The sequence below is a fragment of the Scomber scombrus genome, chromosome 8 (genome assembly GCF_963691925.1).
Source record: "Scomber scombrus chromosome 8, fScoSco1.1, whole genome shotgun sequence".
Classification (NCBI taxonomy): domain Eukaryota; kingdom Metazoa; phylum Chordata; class Actinopteri; order Scombriformes; family Scombridae; genus Scomber; species Scomber scombrus.
In genome coordinates, this window is record NC_084977.1 from 14,675,356 (window position 1) to 14,689,920 (window position 14,565).

General features: G+C 39.8%; 3 protein-coding genes across 4 annotated transcripts in view; 1 reads left to right on the plus strand and 2 right to left on the minus strand.

The window, feature by feature from the left end:
• The window catches only part of ccl25b (chemokine (C-C motif) ligand 25b), a 133,698-nt gene that overhangs the window by 110,233 nt on the left and 8,900 nt on the right, over window positions 1-14,565 (minus strand). The gene's annotated exons all lie outside the window — the stretch shown is intronic.
• pole4 (polymerase (DNA-directed), epsilon 4, accessory subunit) lies at window positions 403-2,784 on the minus strand. 2 transcript variants are annotated; one of them, XM_062424519.1, is made up of 4 exons: window positions 2,424-2,784; window positions 1,028-1,112; window positions 779-820; window positions 403-662 (listed from the first exon to the last, which is right to left on the minus strand). In XM_062424519.1, exons 1-4 carry the CDS (start codon window positions 2,670-2,672, stop codon window positions 649-651), a joined length of 390 nt encoding a protein of 129 aa, XP_062280503.1. In that variant the 5' UTR covers window positions 2,673-2,784; the 3' UTR covers window positions 403-648. The 2 variants fall into 2 exon arrangements, with proteins under 2 accessions (XP_062280503.1, XP_062280502.1); XM_062424518.1 differs by having other exon boundaries at window positions 403-653; window positions 775-820.
• LOC133985046 (serine/threonine-protein kinase NIM1) lies at window positions 4,418-8,827 on the plus strand. Its single transcript, XM_062424597.1, has 4 exons — window positions 4,418-4,439; window positions 6,477-6,779; window positions 7,322-7,590; window positions 8,075-8,827. The coding sequence occupies exons 1-4, from the start codon at window positions 4,418-4,420 to the stop codon at window positions 8,825-8,827; spliced, it is 1,347 nt and encodes a 448-aa protein (XP_062280581.1).

The following is a 14,565-nucleotide window of genomic DNA, read 5'->3' on the forward strand; positions in this document are numbered from 1 at the left end:
GTTCTTTTGTCCAAATATAATTTTTTGTTAGCTGTTCATATTAAATGTAGCTTGCCATGGATACTCTCAACAAAATCATGCTACACTGTCCTCACCCTTGATTCATGGGAACATGAGACAAAGTACTTGTCACCACAGGTAACTGTCATGTCTTTCCTGGGGGAGGTTGTTTTTTTCCCCATGTCCTCTGAGAATTCAAAAAAATGTCTTATTTGGTTCCCACTTACATTACTTCTACAAGACTAATTATTTTGAGGGAACACATGAGCTGAGGTATTCAACTCAACAAATATGGCAATGTGCACCACATGTTTCCTAAAATGTGGACAATCTCAAGCCCTTATGAACTTGTATTTTAGCAGTGATCAAATACAGTATGACGATGTAAACTGGTTGTTTAAAACATACATTTATTTCATAGTACAGCAGTATCTCACAAATATTTACAAGAAAATGTACATTACCACTGACGTTGCAAAAGTGTGAAAAATCTTAATCGAGCATTGTAGAAAACATTTGATAAACATCCAATTCGAGAATCCAACTTAGAAAAGTACCAGAGATGTTTTCACATTATATCATGTCCCTGTAATGGAAAACGTTCTTGGTTTGTTGCAGATTCACTGTTCTCATCTCCTCAAGCAGTGTTTAATCTAATGTGCCTGTAAAGAAAATAGAGAAGAATTGAGTTAGTACAACAAAATTACAACTCTGGTATATATATTTGATGACATGGCCCTAAATCTAGAGGATTTTTTAATGTCTTGGCAACACTTACCTTCAAGGAATGCAAACTCATCTATGGCCTCGATTGCATTGTCTGTAGAGACACAAAAAGAGAGAAGGGTTTGATGATCATGTATTGCTAATTGATTAATTGACTGATCATATAAGCTATAATGTGAATTAATTTATGTTTTGGCACAATTGAAATAGTCACTTCATGGTCTGAGCTCACCAGCTGAAATGCCAAGTAATTCTGTGATTAACTGCAAACCATATTCAGAGTTTCTTTTGCAGGACTCACCCAAGTCTTTCCTTTGCAATGTTTTTCTCTTCCCTTGCTGGGCGTACACCAGAGCATCTTTGGCAATCATCTCAACAAACAACTCCTGTTGGACAGAAAGACAAGAATGTCATTTACAACTTAAACAAATGCATGAAGTTATCACACTTCTATTTTTCCCACCAGTATGGATGATTTTGCACATTACATTCAGGTTTCAGTCCTTAGTCTGCAATTATAAGAAATATCCCTTTGAAATATACTAATCTCTTCACCACTCTATTTTGTAGTTAGACATTTTGAAAGATAAAAACAGAGAGTTCCTTGAACAGGTAAATAATGTAGCCTATTATAGTAAATTATTCCAGTAGCAAGAAAGTTCTAACCTACTTTTGCACTAAATGATCTAATACAAAATGTATTTTGCATTAAACATTTCTTACATTAGTTTTGTACAAAGCTCAAACATTGTCTGGTCCTTGTATGTATATACAGATGGGTGAAAAGTTAAAGGAAAAACCAACAACCACACCTTTTTCCACCAACTAGACAAGGTGTGGAGGCCCTTGTCTTAGTAAGGTGTTGGGCCTCCAGGTGCTGCCAAAACAGCTTCAATGCGCCTTGACATTGATTCAACAAGTCTCTGAACTCTACTGGAAGGATGAACACCATTCTTCCAAAAGACATCCCCTCATTTGCCGTTTTGATGATGGTGGTGGACAGCACTGTCTAACACATCAGTCCAAAATCTCCCATAGGTGTTTAATAAGGTTGATATCTGGTGACTAAGAAGGCCATAGCATATGATTCAAACCATTCGGTGAACCCTTGTCCCTTCGGGACCTTTGGCATTGTCATCCGAGACCATTCCCATCAGGATAGAAATGTTTCATCATAGGATAGAGGGGTCCTCTCAGAACAACATTTAATTGATTTGTAGTGACCCTTCCCTTTAAGAGGACAGGTGGACCTACACCATGCCAGCAAAATATCCCCCACAGTACAACAAAGCCATCAGATCCCCTCACTGTAAGGGTCAAGCATTCAGGCCTGCACCGTTGTCTCCTTTAATTTGTCACCTGTCTGTCTGTATATATGCAAGTGAGACAATTGCTGCAGTATTGGATAGTAAGACTAAAACAAATTATTCATAAATATGCATTTCATACATATGCATAAATAAGTTTACTGGAGGACAGCCCTCCTGATTAAGATGCAGGCATCAAAGTGCACAACTTGGTGGAGACTTATTTAAAAGATCAGAACATTTTGATAACATGAGACTATGCGGAATTAATTGCAACAAAAATAAATTGATATTGAATCTCTTCATTTGAAATGAAACCGTAACAGACTGTGAAAGCTCAGGGAATCAGCACTGCATCTCTTTCTCCACGTTTTGGTTCGTTTTATTTACCGTGGCTTTAGCGATGATGAACACTGACTCCTGGCTGGCGAGGGACACGTCTGGGTCGGTCTTCATCAGAGCCTTAATGCGGGCCAGCGGGAGTTTGGACAGCCGGCTGTGGGTCGCGGCCGCGGCTGGGGCCGTCTGCTGCCGACTGCTCTCCTCCTCTGCCTCGGCCCCGCGACTCTCCTCCTCGCTCCCACATCGGTCCGGGTCGTGCTCCACTGGGATGACAGGTGTTGCCACTGCCGCTGCCATTCTCCAGTTTCTTAAACAAAAAACGTTAAATTCCCCAAAAATCACACGAATAACTCACAGGTTCTTGGCTACATGTCACATAAGTCACAACAACATCAGCAGTAGCGCGCCAGCCCAGCATGTGCTTCCGGCGGTTGGGTGAGGGCGTGCGCTGATTCGTCAGCTAGCCATACAAACATCCCGCCTCTTCCTCTCCCGCCATCTAATTCTCTTCGGTGATTGGTCACACTGCAAACCAGGACCGGGCTATTGGCTGTAATTTAACGCCAATCAAAGAGGTACGTCGCTTCGAAGGCCAACGAAAGAGGAGGGATGATCAGATATCGGTCATCAAAAGGAGTTGATGTTTTAATTAATGTCGACAATTATATGTAGTTTACAGTGTATATTAGTATTGTCATATTTATACGTTATGTTATTGATTTTTTTTGTATTTTTATTATGTATTTATTATTTTATTATATGTTATTTGAAGTGTTGGGGAAGCGACTTTGCAAGCGTAGCTTGAAAAACTACATATAGTTCAGCTTGGCAGTAGTTTGAACAAACTACATTTCTACCCCTGGAGAAATGTAGTTTGTAAAACTACAGCTAAAAAAAGTAGCTTTAGCAACTACTTATACAGTACTCATTATACTCGTCATTTAACTCAGCGTTAAATAAATTAACATGTGGTGTATATGAAACAAAATATAATAGCCTACAAAAAATTCACATGCCAACAGAAATATGCCTCTCAACTCAGTTTAATTTTTTTAAAGAAAAAAAGCTGACATTTTTGGTCAACAAACTGTAAGTTCACTATAGACATGTTGGGTAATCTATAGACATGTTGGGTAATATAAAGAGAAAATGAAAATCCTACCCCAATACCCACTTGTAAATCAGAAATGTAAATCAGTCAACAAAAAATGTAATAAAAAATACAAAGAGGTAGACATTCTAGATCGGTGTGTCTTGAACAACAATGTTGGCAAGTCATGACATGATTCATGCCTTTTTTCAAAGAGAGTTCTGGAACACAATAATGGTAAAATAATAATAATGGTCTTTTTTAATAAAAAATATTTCATGTTATTGGCCAAAATTGTAGTTTGTAAATTGAGTAGTTAATTTACAAAAAATGACCCAAAAAGTAGTTGAAATACTTGACACAGCACAAAATATGAATGTAGTTTAACTACCAGCAAGTTACAGCAAATTGTAGTTAAGCTATGTAGTTCAACTACATGTAGTTTAAGTCTCCCCAACACTGGTTATTTGTATATTTTATACTATTGTAGCATACAAACATCATTGAACAGTGTATAATAGTTATGGTTCTCTATACTATATTATATTATACTATACTATACTATACTATACTATACTAGGCTATATATATATATATATATATATATATATATATTTTTTTTTTTTTAATATATATACCAGTTGTCTATAGCTATACCAGCTCTTCGAACACTAATGTAATGCATTAGTAGTTTATTTAAAAGTGTGCGTACCCTATATTTCATATTATTGTAGCATATTAACATCACTGAACAGTGTATTACAGTTAGAATGATTAGTTTATTCTTTACAAGTGTGCGTGCAGCATTTCTGTTGTTTCAGCCTGTGTCAAATAACCCAATGAGCAGTCCACTAATACACTGCGCTAATAGGATTGTGAAGTGTAATTTAGTCTTCTGAAGCCTCGTTCACATGTTCAGTCACAGTCAGGTGTTACAGCCTGAGGGACGGACATGAAGGACCCACAGATTGCAGGTAAATTCACTCCTGCCTTATATACTTTTCTATTATTTCTGTCACTGCAGTTTTATAAAGGGGTTATGAGATGTAACTAATATCTTTGTTCATTAATCAGTAATAAATCATTCGCTAGTGCGTTATAGATCGATAATAGGGCACTGTAATGACCTAGGCATTGCCAAGCCATGCAAATTTTGTGTTGGTACAACTGCATGACATTTGTCTTTTAAGCTCTCTAATTCCTAAGTAATACATATTATTGTAAAAACTTAAACCTGGTATGCTGTACATGGAAAAGGAAAAACATTGTATAAGAGACAACCATGCAGAAGTTTTAAATGTTTGTTAATTAAAACGTACAATCCTTACACGCCTCAATATAAGATAATTATTTCATTATTTAATTTGATTCACATGCAAGGCATATAAGTAACATGCACCAAAGATTACAGTATTAACATACAACAAAAAGCAGCAAAAAAGACAAATAGTTCAGTTTAAAAGCATTACCAGTTTTATACTTATCACATTGACTCGACTGTAGATGTAATCAATCATCTTTCTCGATAAATTCAATAATACTATCAGTCTGTGCAGCAAGAAGAACTTAAACTAATTCGACAGCTTTGTCAAGTCTTGTTCTGCATGTCCTAAGTTATCCATCCTTAGTATGTACAGCATAAATAGCCATCTACATTCAGAAGTGACCCAATAATACCGTTTCTGAAAGAGGCTAGTAATCCTTACCACTTTGAGACCTGAGCTTGGACCCACAATGACTAAGAGGAGGCACAATATCATTACACTGTACTTACAGAATTATATCAGAAGTACAGCTGCTTTTGATCACTGTGTACATTCTTTAACTAATTCACAACTTTTCTCAAATGTTATCTTGTTGAGAGGTTACATGTTTGCTGTAAGACTCCCACACAATTTCAGGTCCTGATATCAGACCCAACTGCTTGTGTAATGTTGGCACCTTTAGCAGTTTCCTGTGAAAACAAATGATGATTGTGGTTTCAGGTCTACATAAAAAGAGTCACAATATTGTCTTGTTTGAGGAAAAAAAATGAATATACTGGCCAGCTTTTAAAAGGAAATGTGCTGAATCTTTAAAACTGAACAAAGAACAAGACTTATGTTCCCAGAGCAGAAAAAACAGGAAAGGTCAATGCTTCCTGCTTTTGTCCATTAATAAAAATGTAAGCGTGCATGTTCAAATTGATTTAACACATTCCAAGAACATTTCAACATCTGTCCCTCCTCTTTGAATTCTGATACAAAAAATATTGTGCTATCCGATATTTTACTCACACTTACCCATGATTTTCCTCAGATTATTGATTTAAAGGTTTGTTTTCAGATGGTGCAGCACCTTGTAATTGTGTTAAGAAAAGTGCAATATAAATAGGTTATTATAATCATTACAAACAAGAAATAAGTGTTGCAAAAGAGGAGAAAATGTAGAAAAGAGAGCCGCACATGCATCCACCAGAGAATAAACTTAATAGCAGTTCATTCATACACCTGCAAATTAACATCAGTAGTTTGTATTTACCTTCTTGTACTTGATGTGGGTAATTTTCATCCACACACACCTTCGACTTACATAGTAGACAGAAGCTAAGATACAGGTTAAGAGTGATGTAAAGAGGCCAGACGTTTTACCTCATGGAGGTCATGATCATGGAGGTTAATCATATTATCCGTGTGCTATACATGGAACAGTTACGCTATGTCTTTGCATTCACTTCTGTAAGTCTCGATACTGTTCACCACTGACAGCAGAGTAAAATTAACTGGACAGAATTGCTTGTTAACATTTATTCTGACGAAAGTAATGTTAAGGGCGCATTTTACATAATAAAATGTAAATTGATCCTAATATTATTGCTGCTCAATTTAGTTTGCATGCTCCTTTCACACAACAGTGTCCCCTGACATATTTCTACCCAACAAAAAAACTAAACAAAAAAAACTAACTTGGTTCTGGCTCTAAATTCTTTCTTGTTTCTTAAAACTTTCTCTATTCTGTTATTTTCTTCCTAGCCATCAAAACGCGGTTGTGGCCAAAGCAGAAAGTGAGTAAAAAATCCAAAGATGAGCCTTCAAAGGAAGAGAAGATAACCAAGCCTGTACCCTCCTCAGCCATAAGCGCCATCCCACAGCTGACTGAAGCAGAGAGAATGAGGCAGTCACCGTTTGAGAGGGTTGTCTATGACATGGCCCACAACGAGAGGATCGTCAATGACCTGATGCTTGGTCGAAGGGTCGGCTTCTACGAGCTGCGGGGAGAGATTGGGCAGGGTAACTTCTCTTCTGTCAGGCTGGGCATCCATGCTTTAACAAAAGGTCAGGAACCTACACCTATTTATGTGGTTTGATGTCATTCATTTTAACTAGAAATAATTTATATTTTCTGGTGAAGAGCATGAAGATCATTCCCTTCTGTTCAGTCTGAGCAGCACGCACTTTAGTCTTTTTTGCAGTCATGCACATGGTCTGGCCTTGAGGAGATATTAGTTGTTGATGATAATATTATTGGTTTGTAAATAAGGTTCATGTCAGTAGAGGATAACTGATCCCCTGAGTAAGCCTTTCAGATCTTCTCCACCCCTGCAGTGAATTTATTATTTGAGAATTACACCCGTATATGTGTGTCCACATATTTTTCATACCTAAAAATAATGCTTCAACAATCTTGGAATTAACTTAGATGCCAAAAATAAATTCTTTCTGCCTTCCCTTTATATGTGTGTAACAGTGGCATCCATCTCCCTATTATCAAGTGTTTAAATCTATTGAATCTGTGCCTAAATTGACCTTTCACCCCGTCAGACCCTCTCTAAACCCCGTCCCTGGTATCTAAGTCTCCTCTTCTCTTCTCCTATCAGAGAGAGTCGCTGTCAAAGTCATCGACAAGATGCGTTTGGATAAGAAGGGCCAACCTTTGATTGCCTCTGAGATCAGTTGCATGGAAAAGATCTGCCACCCCAACATAGTGCGCCTGTACGAGGTGATCGAGACCAGCAGGAAGCAGTATCTGGTGATGGAGTATGGCAGCGGTGGAGACCTGTTCTCTCGAATCACCACCAGGGGGAAGCTTAGCGACCTGGAAACCAAGCTGGTCTTTGCACAAGTCATCTCTGCTGTTAAACACATGGTGAGTTTAATCATAATCTACTGTGTAGCATAAATCTGTATTTAGTGTGTACCTTATGTACATACATTTTTTAGGTCTTCATTATTTATGTAAATGAGATGTTCAAAGCAAATAAGAGCTGATTTTGAAATTAACTTTAATTGACTTAGAAAGCATAATCTTTAATTGTTTTAACCATACAAATATAAGGTATTTTTAAATATTTTTGGGCAGCATTTTTGCCTCTGTTCTGATAGCGGTCAGAAGAAAGGTGACAGGAAATGAAGGGTGACATGCAAGCTTCAAGCTGATGCAGACAAGAATTTTCCAACATAAAAAAACAACATCAGCAAGACTCAGTTGCTGAATGACCACAAAATGACATAGAAGAAGCATAAAAGTTATTAGTATGTTCTAAGGTTAACTCTTTGCCAAAAGGTGAAACTATTAAAAAAATCTAAACAGAATCCTTATTGAGATATTGTACCTTTTTGTCATATTGCAGCATGACAACAACATTGTCCACAGAGACCTTAAGGCAGAGAACATCTTCTACACCACCACCTATTGCATAAAGGTCGGTGATTTTGGCTTCAGCACCGAGAGCAGCCCCAGTGATCTTCTCACCAATTTCTGTGGGTCACCACCGTATGCTGCTCCTGAACTGTTCAGGGAAAAAGGTTACAACGGGCGCTACTCAGACATCTGGGCTTTAGGCATCCTCTTGTACTTCATGGTGACGGCCACTATGCCCTTTTTTGGGGACACCCTTGGAAGGATGAAGCGCTGCATCCTTCAAGGGGCCTACAGTATCCCTGCTTATGTGTCCAATCAGTGCCAGTTTGTGATAAAGGGCATGCTGTGCCCTGTCCCCGCTGATCGCTCCTCTCTCACATATATTATAAACAGTGCTTGGCTGAAGGGGATTGAGTACCCCTGTCCGTATGAGTTGTTGCCCCTGTCCCCAGCCCACTTTGCCCAGGCCAACCAGGCTCTGTGCGTGGAGGAGCACGAGGTGAAGAGCTTACTGTTGGATCTCGGCATTGTGGCAGTTCATTTTCAAAACAATCCCTGCTTAGACTGTAAGAGTCCTTTGACAGGGACTTACCGGATCCTCCTCCATCAGGTCCAGAAGAGGAGGTCAGTAGAGGCTGTAGGCTATTCAGCACTTCACCCTGATGAGTACAAGAATACGAGGAAATGGGCTGTATCGCCCGTGGACAAACACAATCCCTCTCCAGTCTGTGTTATACTGTAACAACAACTGGACTTCTTTACTTGTGACTACACAGGCACTTTATAACATACACATGTGCCCATTTGTTTACTTTATTTCCTCCCAGTCTCTCGTAATCATGGAGTATTATGTTACATGTTGAGGAGAAAAGTATCCAGATCACTGTTGTGCAATTCTAGACTGAAGAGACTGAAACACAGAGGGAAGGTTGAGGTCAGAGACTGACGGCTCTTCTGTCTCTGAGTTTAAGTTGATTACAGCTTACCGACAAGGGCATCTCTCTTAAGTAATTAGCTGTGACTTCCTGCCGATTACATCACCAGCTACGACAAGCTTACTGACGCAAAACATTTATCAACCACTGTATGGCTATCAGTGTCTTCCAATCCGTCTGATTCAGAGCATAAATCTACTGGACTAATCCAAGGCCACAGGTAATCCTAATAAGGGAGACACTGAGAACTGGTTCATCCAATAGAAATGAAACCTGGGATTATGGTCACAAGGTCAGAACAAGAGACTAAATGTAAAACCAGTCTGTGTGTGCCTGTGTGTGTGTGTGTGTTTGTGTGTGTGTGTGTGTGTGTGTGTGTGTGTGTGTGTGTGTGTGTGTGTGTGTGTGTGTGTGTGTGTGTGTGTGTGTGTGTGTGTGTGTGTGTGTGTGTGTGTGTGTGTGTGTGTGTTTTATTCACAAACTGATGCCTAAATGCCTTCATTTGGAACATTCTGTACATTTATGACTGTAACAAAAAAAGTCTGAAGCCATCAATTTGTTTATAGATTTGCATGATTTTAATCTCATTTTCTTCATATTTTTGTGAAGTATTGTGCTAATGTTTGTGCTGATATTTTAAGGCGAGGCTTTCCTAAATGCTCCATAAAAGCCTGAACTTTATGCCACTCAGTATTCACAATTATAGCAATGAGTAAGACCAATTCATGAATCAGAATAAATTACATTTAAAAGATTTTAAACTGTTTCCTCTCTCAGATTTCCTCATCAGGACACACTCTTTTGACTCTGTCCTTCCAGCAGGAGGCATGTTATTACTGTATTTTCCTGCAGTTTGCAAGGCTTGAGCCCAGATTTAAACTTATTACAGAGAAATGTCTACTGGGATGTTAAATGATTCCTTGCTTCCTTAATCTCTAAAGTTTAATAAAACTTTGACTGTAGTTTGCAGGATAACTTTTTGGAGCTGTTTCAAACACTTTTGGTAAAAGTGCTGATGATTGAATCGGAAGGATTTTCTGCATTTGTACAGAATACAGAATAATGAAACAAAAAGTTGTCAGTTCTTTTGAGACTGTCAGTTTATTTCTCCCCACCCTTTGAAGTCAAACGGTAAAAACTCTGTTTCTTTCTCACATAATACTCCTTCAGGCCATCTCTTAGGTATGAATTCCCATGGACGGTACAACAGTCTCTGTGAGCCAAGCATCACTTTTTGCCTTTTACCATCACCTTGTAATGTAGTGCCAATTCTGCCAGTGTCTACATGCACCTGCCATGTTTCTGATCAGTGATTGGCTCTATGATAAGCTTTATATTTTGCAATACATCCCTAACCCGCACCCCCTTTACACAGGAATTTATACACATTGTGTGGGCAGGATCAGACACAGAAAGAGATTGTCAGGTAAAATTACCAGATGCCAAAGAGGAGTCCCAACTTGTAGTTTATTTAGCAGTAAAGTTCTTGCTCAATATCACTGGTGTGAAAATTCCTGTTATAATTTCTACTTGAGCTACATTAGTTAGGGATCATCCTGACTGAGGATGCAATGAATAGTGTTCATTGTTACTTAGACAAACAACAGCATCTGTCTGCAGCGCCTGTTTCTCTTACATTTCAAAATGAACTGATGCATAGACTGAACTTATGCATCAGGGCAAACCAAGTTGTTTTTTAGTGTAGTTAATAATTTACCTTCAGGTGGTCAAAGGTGGGTGACCATGAAATGTCAGTCAGGCTCATTAAATATAAACAGATGCTTGACTTTAGCTAAAAACTTTTCTGTTTTTTGCTTAAAAAAACAAGAAAAGACAGGAAAATCCAAATCGACACCACTCAGAAGTTTTCATTTGTTGGAGGTGAACATTTTATCTGTTTAGAATTTGGTCTTTATTGACTAATTATAACATATTTAAATGCCTTAATATATGGTAAAAATCTAAATTATTAGATAATGATTTAGCATAATACTTTCTCTGATTAGGTCACAATTATTGAATGATGATTAATTAGTGATCAGTAAACTGAAGTTTCACTCATCTAAAATTAAAGAATCTCTGCTTTTCTTTTGCTTATGTTTCATTCATAATGAAACTCTCTCGTTACCTTGTCTAACCCTCTCGAGTTATCATGATGAGCCAAGACATTAAAACCAAAAGCAAGACAGCATTTGTTTGTGTTTGGCATGAGAGCAGCTTTGAGCTTTGCATGAAGAACAAAGCTGTTCGAGATGGTTGCGAAAGAGCAACTTCTTTGCCTTATATAGACAATTTCCTTTTAAACTTAGGTATGATACAGAAGCTGTTTCAAAGACACAAATATAAAAAGGTGTTACATTGAGATAATATAGACCAGGGACAAATTAAAGGAAAAAACAGCATAAAGTGTCTTAGTAAAGTGGGTCACCACATGCTGCCAGAACAGCTTCAGCGTACCTTGGCATTGATTCTACAGTCTTTGAACTCTACTGGAGGGATGAACACCATTCTTCCAAAACATATTCCCTCATTTCGTGTTTTGATGATGGTGGTGGAGAGCTTGGTCTAACATGTTGGTCCAAAATCTACCATGGGTGTTCAATTAGGGTTGAGATCGGGTGACTGTGAAAGCCATAGCATATGATTAAAATCACTTTCATAATCTTCAAACAATTCAGTGAACCCTCGTGACCTTTGGATGGGGGCATTGTCATCCGAGACCATTTCCATCAGGATAGAAATGTTTCATCATAGGATAAAGGTGATCACTTGGAACAACTTTGTATTGATTTGGAGTGACCCTTTCCTCTAGGGCAAGCGGACACAAGCACAAGCATTGCCAGCAAAATGCCCAACAGCATAACAGAGCCATCAGTTCCCCTCACTGTAGGGGTCAAGCATTCAGGTCTTAGGTCTAAACTGTTCTCTTTGTAATGCTCTCGCCCATTTGTGGAGAATAAGGTGAAGGCTGACTCATCTGACTATGACACTTTTTAAAATGTTTTTTGCACTTCTGAACTCTCAAATGTTCTCTTTGTAAAGAGGGGTTTATCACTTTAACCCTACTATAATATCCTTCTCTATGTAATTTTTAACAGACTGTTATTGCTGACATGGTATGATAATGTCCTGCACTGACATTCTCAGTCACATGAGGAAGAGTTGCTATTCTGTTTTTCTTTACATATCCCATTAATGCATGATTATCATGGCCATCAAATGTGTGCTGTCGACCACATTTACGACCCTATTTACTGATGTCTTTCCCATAGATCTAAATGTAGATGTCAGGTTTTCCCTTTATTTTGTCCCCCGTCTGTATATTACTACATATAGTGTAGTATGCACTAGTACATGATTTTGTTCAACTCTGTAAAATAGTTTATGGTCTACCTCCCTGCTTATCTTCTTCTTCAACCAAAAATTCAAAGAAATTCGCTTTTATCAAACATCGCATTACAGGAATATGAATCAGTTGATTTTTGTTTGACACCAGCATGAACTGAACCGCTAACTTTGGTCATTTATTTATCTATGCATGACCAGTTGACTTCCTCTTTATTGCCAGAATGCCACTGTATATAATGTTCGGCAAGAAATGAGGTGTGAATGTCTTTCTTTGAAAGTTTTAAATGCCATCAAAGACAATAGAATCGGAACAAGATCTAACACGTCTTTGTGAGTAACTCTTGCATTACAAGCCGTAAATGTACCTCAGTTTTCAGGCATGCAGCACAGTATCTGCAGGTGAAATGGTATTTCGAAGAAGTCATGAACTGAGCCAAACGTGAGAGGGAGAGGAACTGCTTCAGGGCTTCAATCAGTGTCTGCAGTTAATCTTCTTTTCCACACTAACTGGGTCATTATTCTCACACCCCTGATCTGAAGCAAAAAGAGGGTCAACTGTGCCACTCATTAGTGCTTTGTTAATGCTTCATGGTGTGAAAAATGAGGGCAACAGTGATGAAGCTCAGCTGTCTTCTGATAAGAGTGTAGGGAAGAGAAGCTCTAGCTGGGTGCTAGTTCTGATTATATTACTGAGTTCACACAGGAGTGTCGGCCAGAACACCACTTAAGGCCGTTTCCAGAGTATGGAGGAATAAAGAACAGAGAGGCCGATCTGCAGTTTACTCTCTTTACTTCTTCTTTGCAGGTAATTATACAGAGCTTCCAGAACAGCTGGATCTTACAGTGGTGATTATGTGGTTTCTTTTTCATTCACGCACAGATCACTGGTACTGAAGCCATTGCACTGCACACCTTTTAACCTAACTGAAACTAAAGTGCACACCCCTCCTCAGATACAACCCCACCACGTGGGCTGGCCCACCTCAACAATGTCACCACCCTGAATTAACATCAAACACAACACAAAGGCACACAACAGGAATGAACTCTAAATAACCCTGTAACTTTGGGGCCTTTTCTACAGCCGCCCCCAAATGTATATAATACATTTGTCCATCAATAAAGGTAACAAAGTTCTACGGTCGGGCCGAGGTTGCAGGAGTGGAATCGGCCCCATCTTCTCCAGAAGGAACTGCAGGGAGTACAACCAGCCTGGCAACTGGCCGGGTATAAACCCTCTCTTTCACCTTCACGTCAGCCGACCTGACGTGCCCGTCAGAGCTGGGATGAGTCTTGACTACTCTCCCAATAGGCCATAGGGCTCTGGGAAGTTGTGGATCAACGATCATCACCACACAGTCCTGGACGATGTCGGCTGGTGAAGCCTGCCACTTCTGGCGAGCCTGAAGACTTGGCACGTAGAGACGGATGAAACGGGCCCAGAACTGGTCAGCCAAAACCTGGGAGTGCTTCCACCGGCCGCGACCGATGACCTCGTTCTCCGGGTAGACTACTTGAGGTAAAGACCCATCGGGCCGCCCCATCAAAAGAACATTGGGAGTCACTGGGTCTGGGTCACTGGCATCGGAAGACACATAACCCAAAGGCTTACTGTTGAGGATCCCTTCCACTTCAGTAAGCACAGTGTGAAGCACTTCTTCAGGTACAGGTTGAGCACCCACCGTGGTATAGAGTGCACTCTTAACAGAGCGTATCTCCCTCTCCCACACCCCTCCGAAGTGGGGGGCTGCTGGGGGGTTGAAATGGAAGGTGATCTTCTGTGGGGCAAGGAGCTGTTGTAGTGCGGGAGAGATTCCGTTGAAGGTCTCACGGAGTTCCCTCTCCCCTCCCTTGAAATTTGTCCCCTGGTCAGAGAACAGTTCTGCAGGCGTTCCTCTGCGGGCGATAAACCGACGAAGAGCCATCAAGAAGGCATCCGTGTCAATAGTTGTCAGGAGCTCCAAGTGCACCGCCCTGGTAGTGAGGCACTTGAAGATTATTCCCCATCTCTTCTCCCGGCGCCGGCCCACCTTGACCTCGAATGGCCCGAAGCAGTCCATCCCAGTGGAATAGAAAGCAGGCTTAAATAGGCGCAGACGGGCTGCTGGCAGGTCCGCCATCTTTGGTACAGTGGGTCTGGCCCTCCATCGTCGACAATCAACGCAGCTGTTCTGATAGCGCCGAACAGCCTCACGCC

Excerpts from the sequence above, each read along its gene's own strand:
- pole4 (XM_062424518.1), bottom strand. The coding sequence starts at position 2,672 with ATGGCAGCGGCAGTGGCAACACCTGTCATCCCAGTGGAGCACGACCCG. Across the intron at positions 1,113-2,423 it reads TCATCATCGCTAAAGCCACG|GAGTTGTTTGTTGAGATGAT; the intron begins GTAAATAAAACG and ends TCTGTCCAACAG. Across the intron at positions 821-1,027 it reads ATTGCAAAGGAAAGACTTGG|ACAATGCAATCGAGGCCATA; the intron begins GTGAGTCCTGCA and ends GTGTCTCTACAG.
- LOC133985046 (XM_062424597.1), top strand. The coding sequence starts at position 4,418 with ATGAAGGACCCACAGATTGCAG. Across the intron at positions 4,440-6,476 it reads GAAGGACCCACAGATTGCAG|CCATCAAAACGCGGTTGTGG; the intron begins GTAAATTCACTC and ends TTTTCTTCCTAG. Across the intron at positions 7,591-8,074 it reads TCTCTGCTGTTAAACACATG|CATGACAACAACATTGTCCA; the intron begins GTGAGTTTAATC and ends GTCATATTGCAG.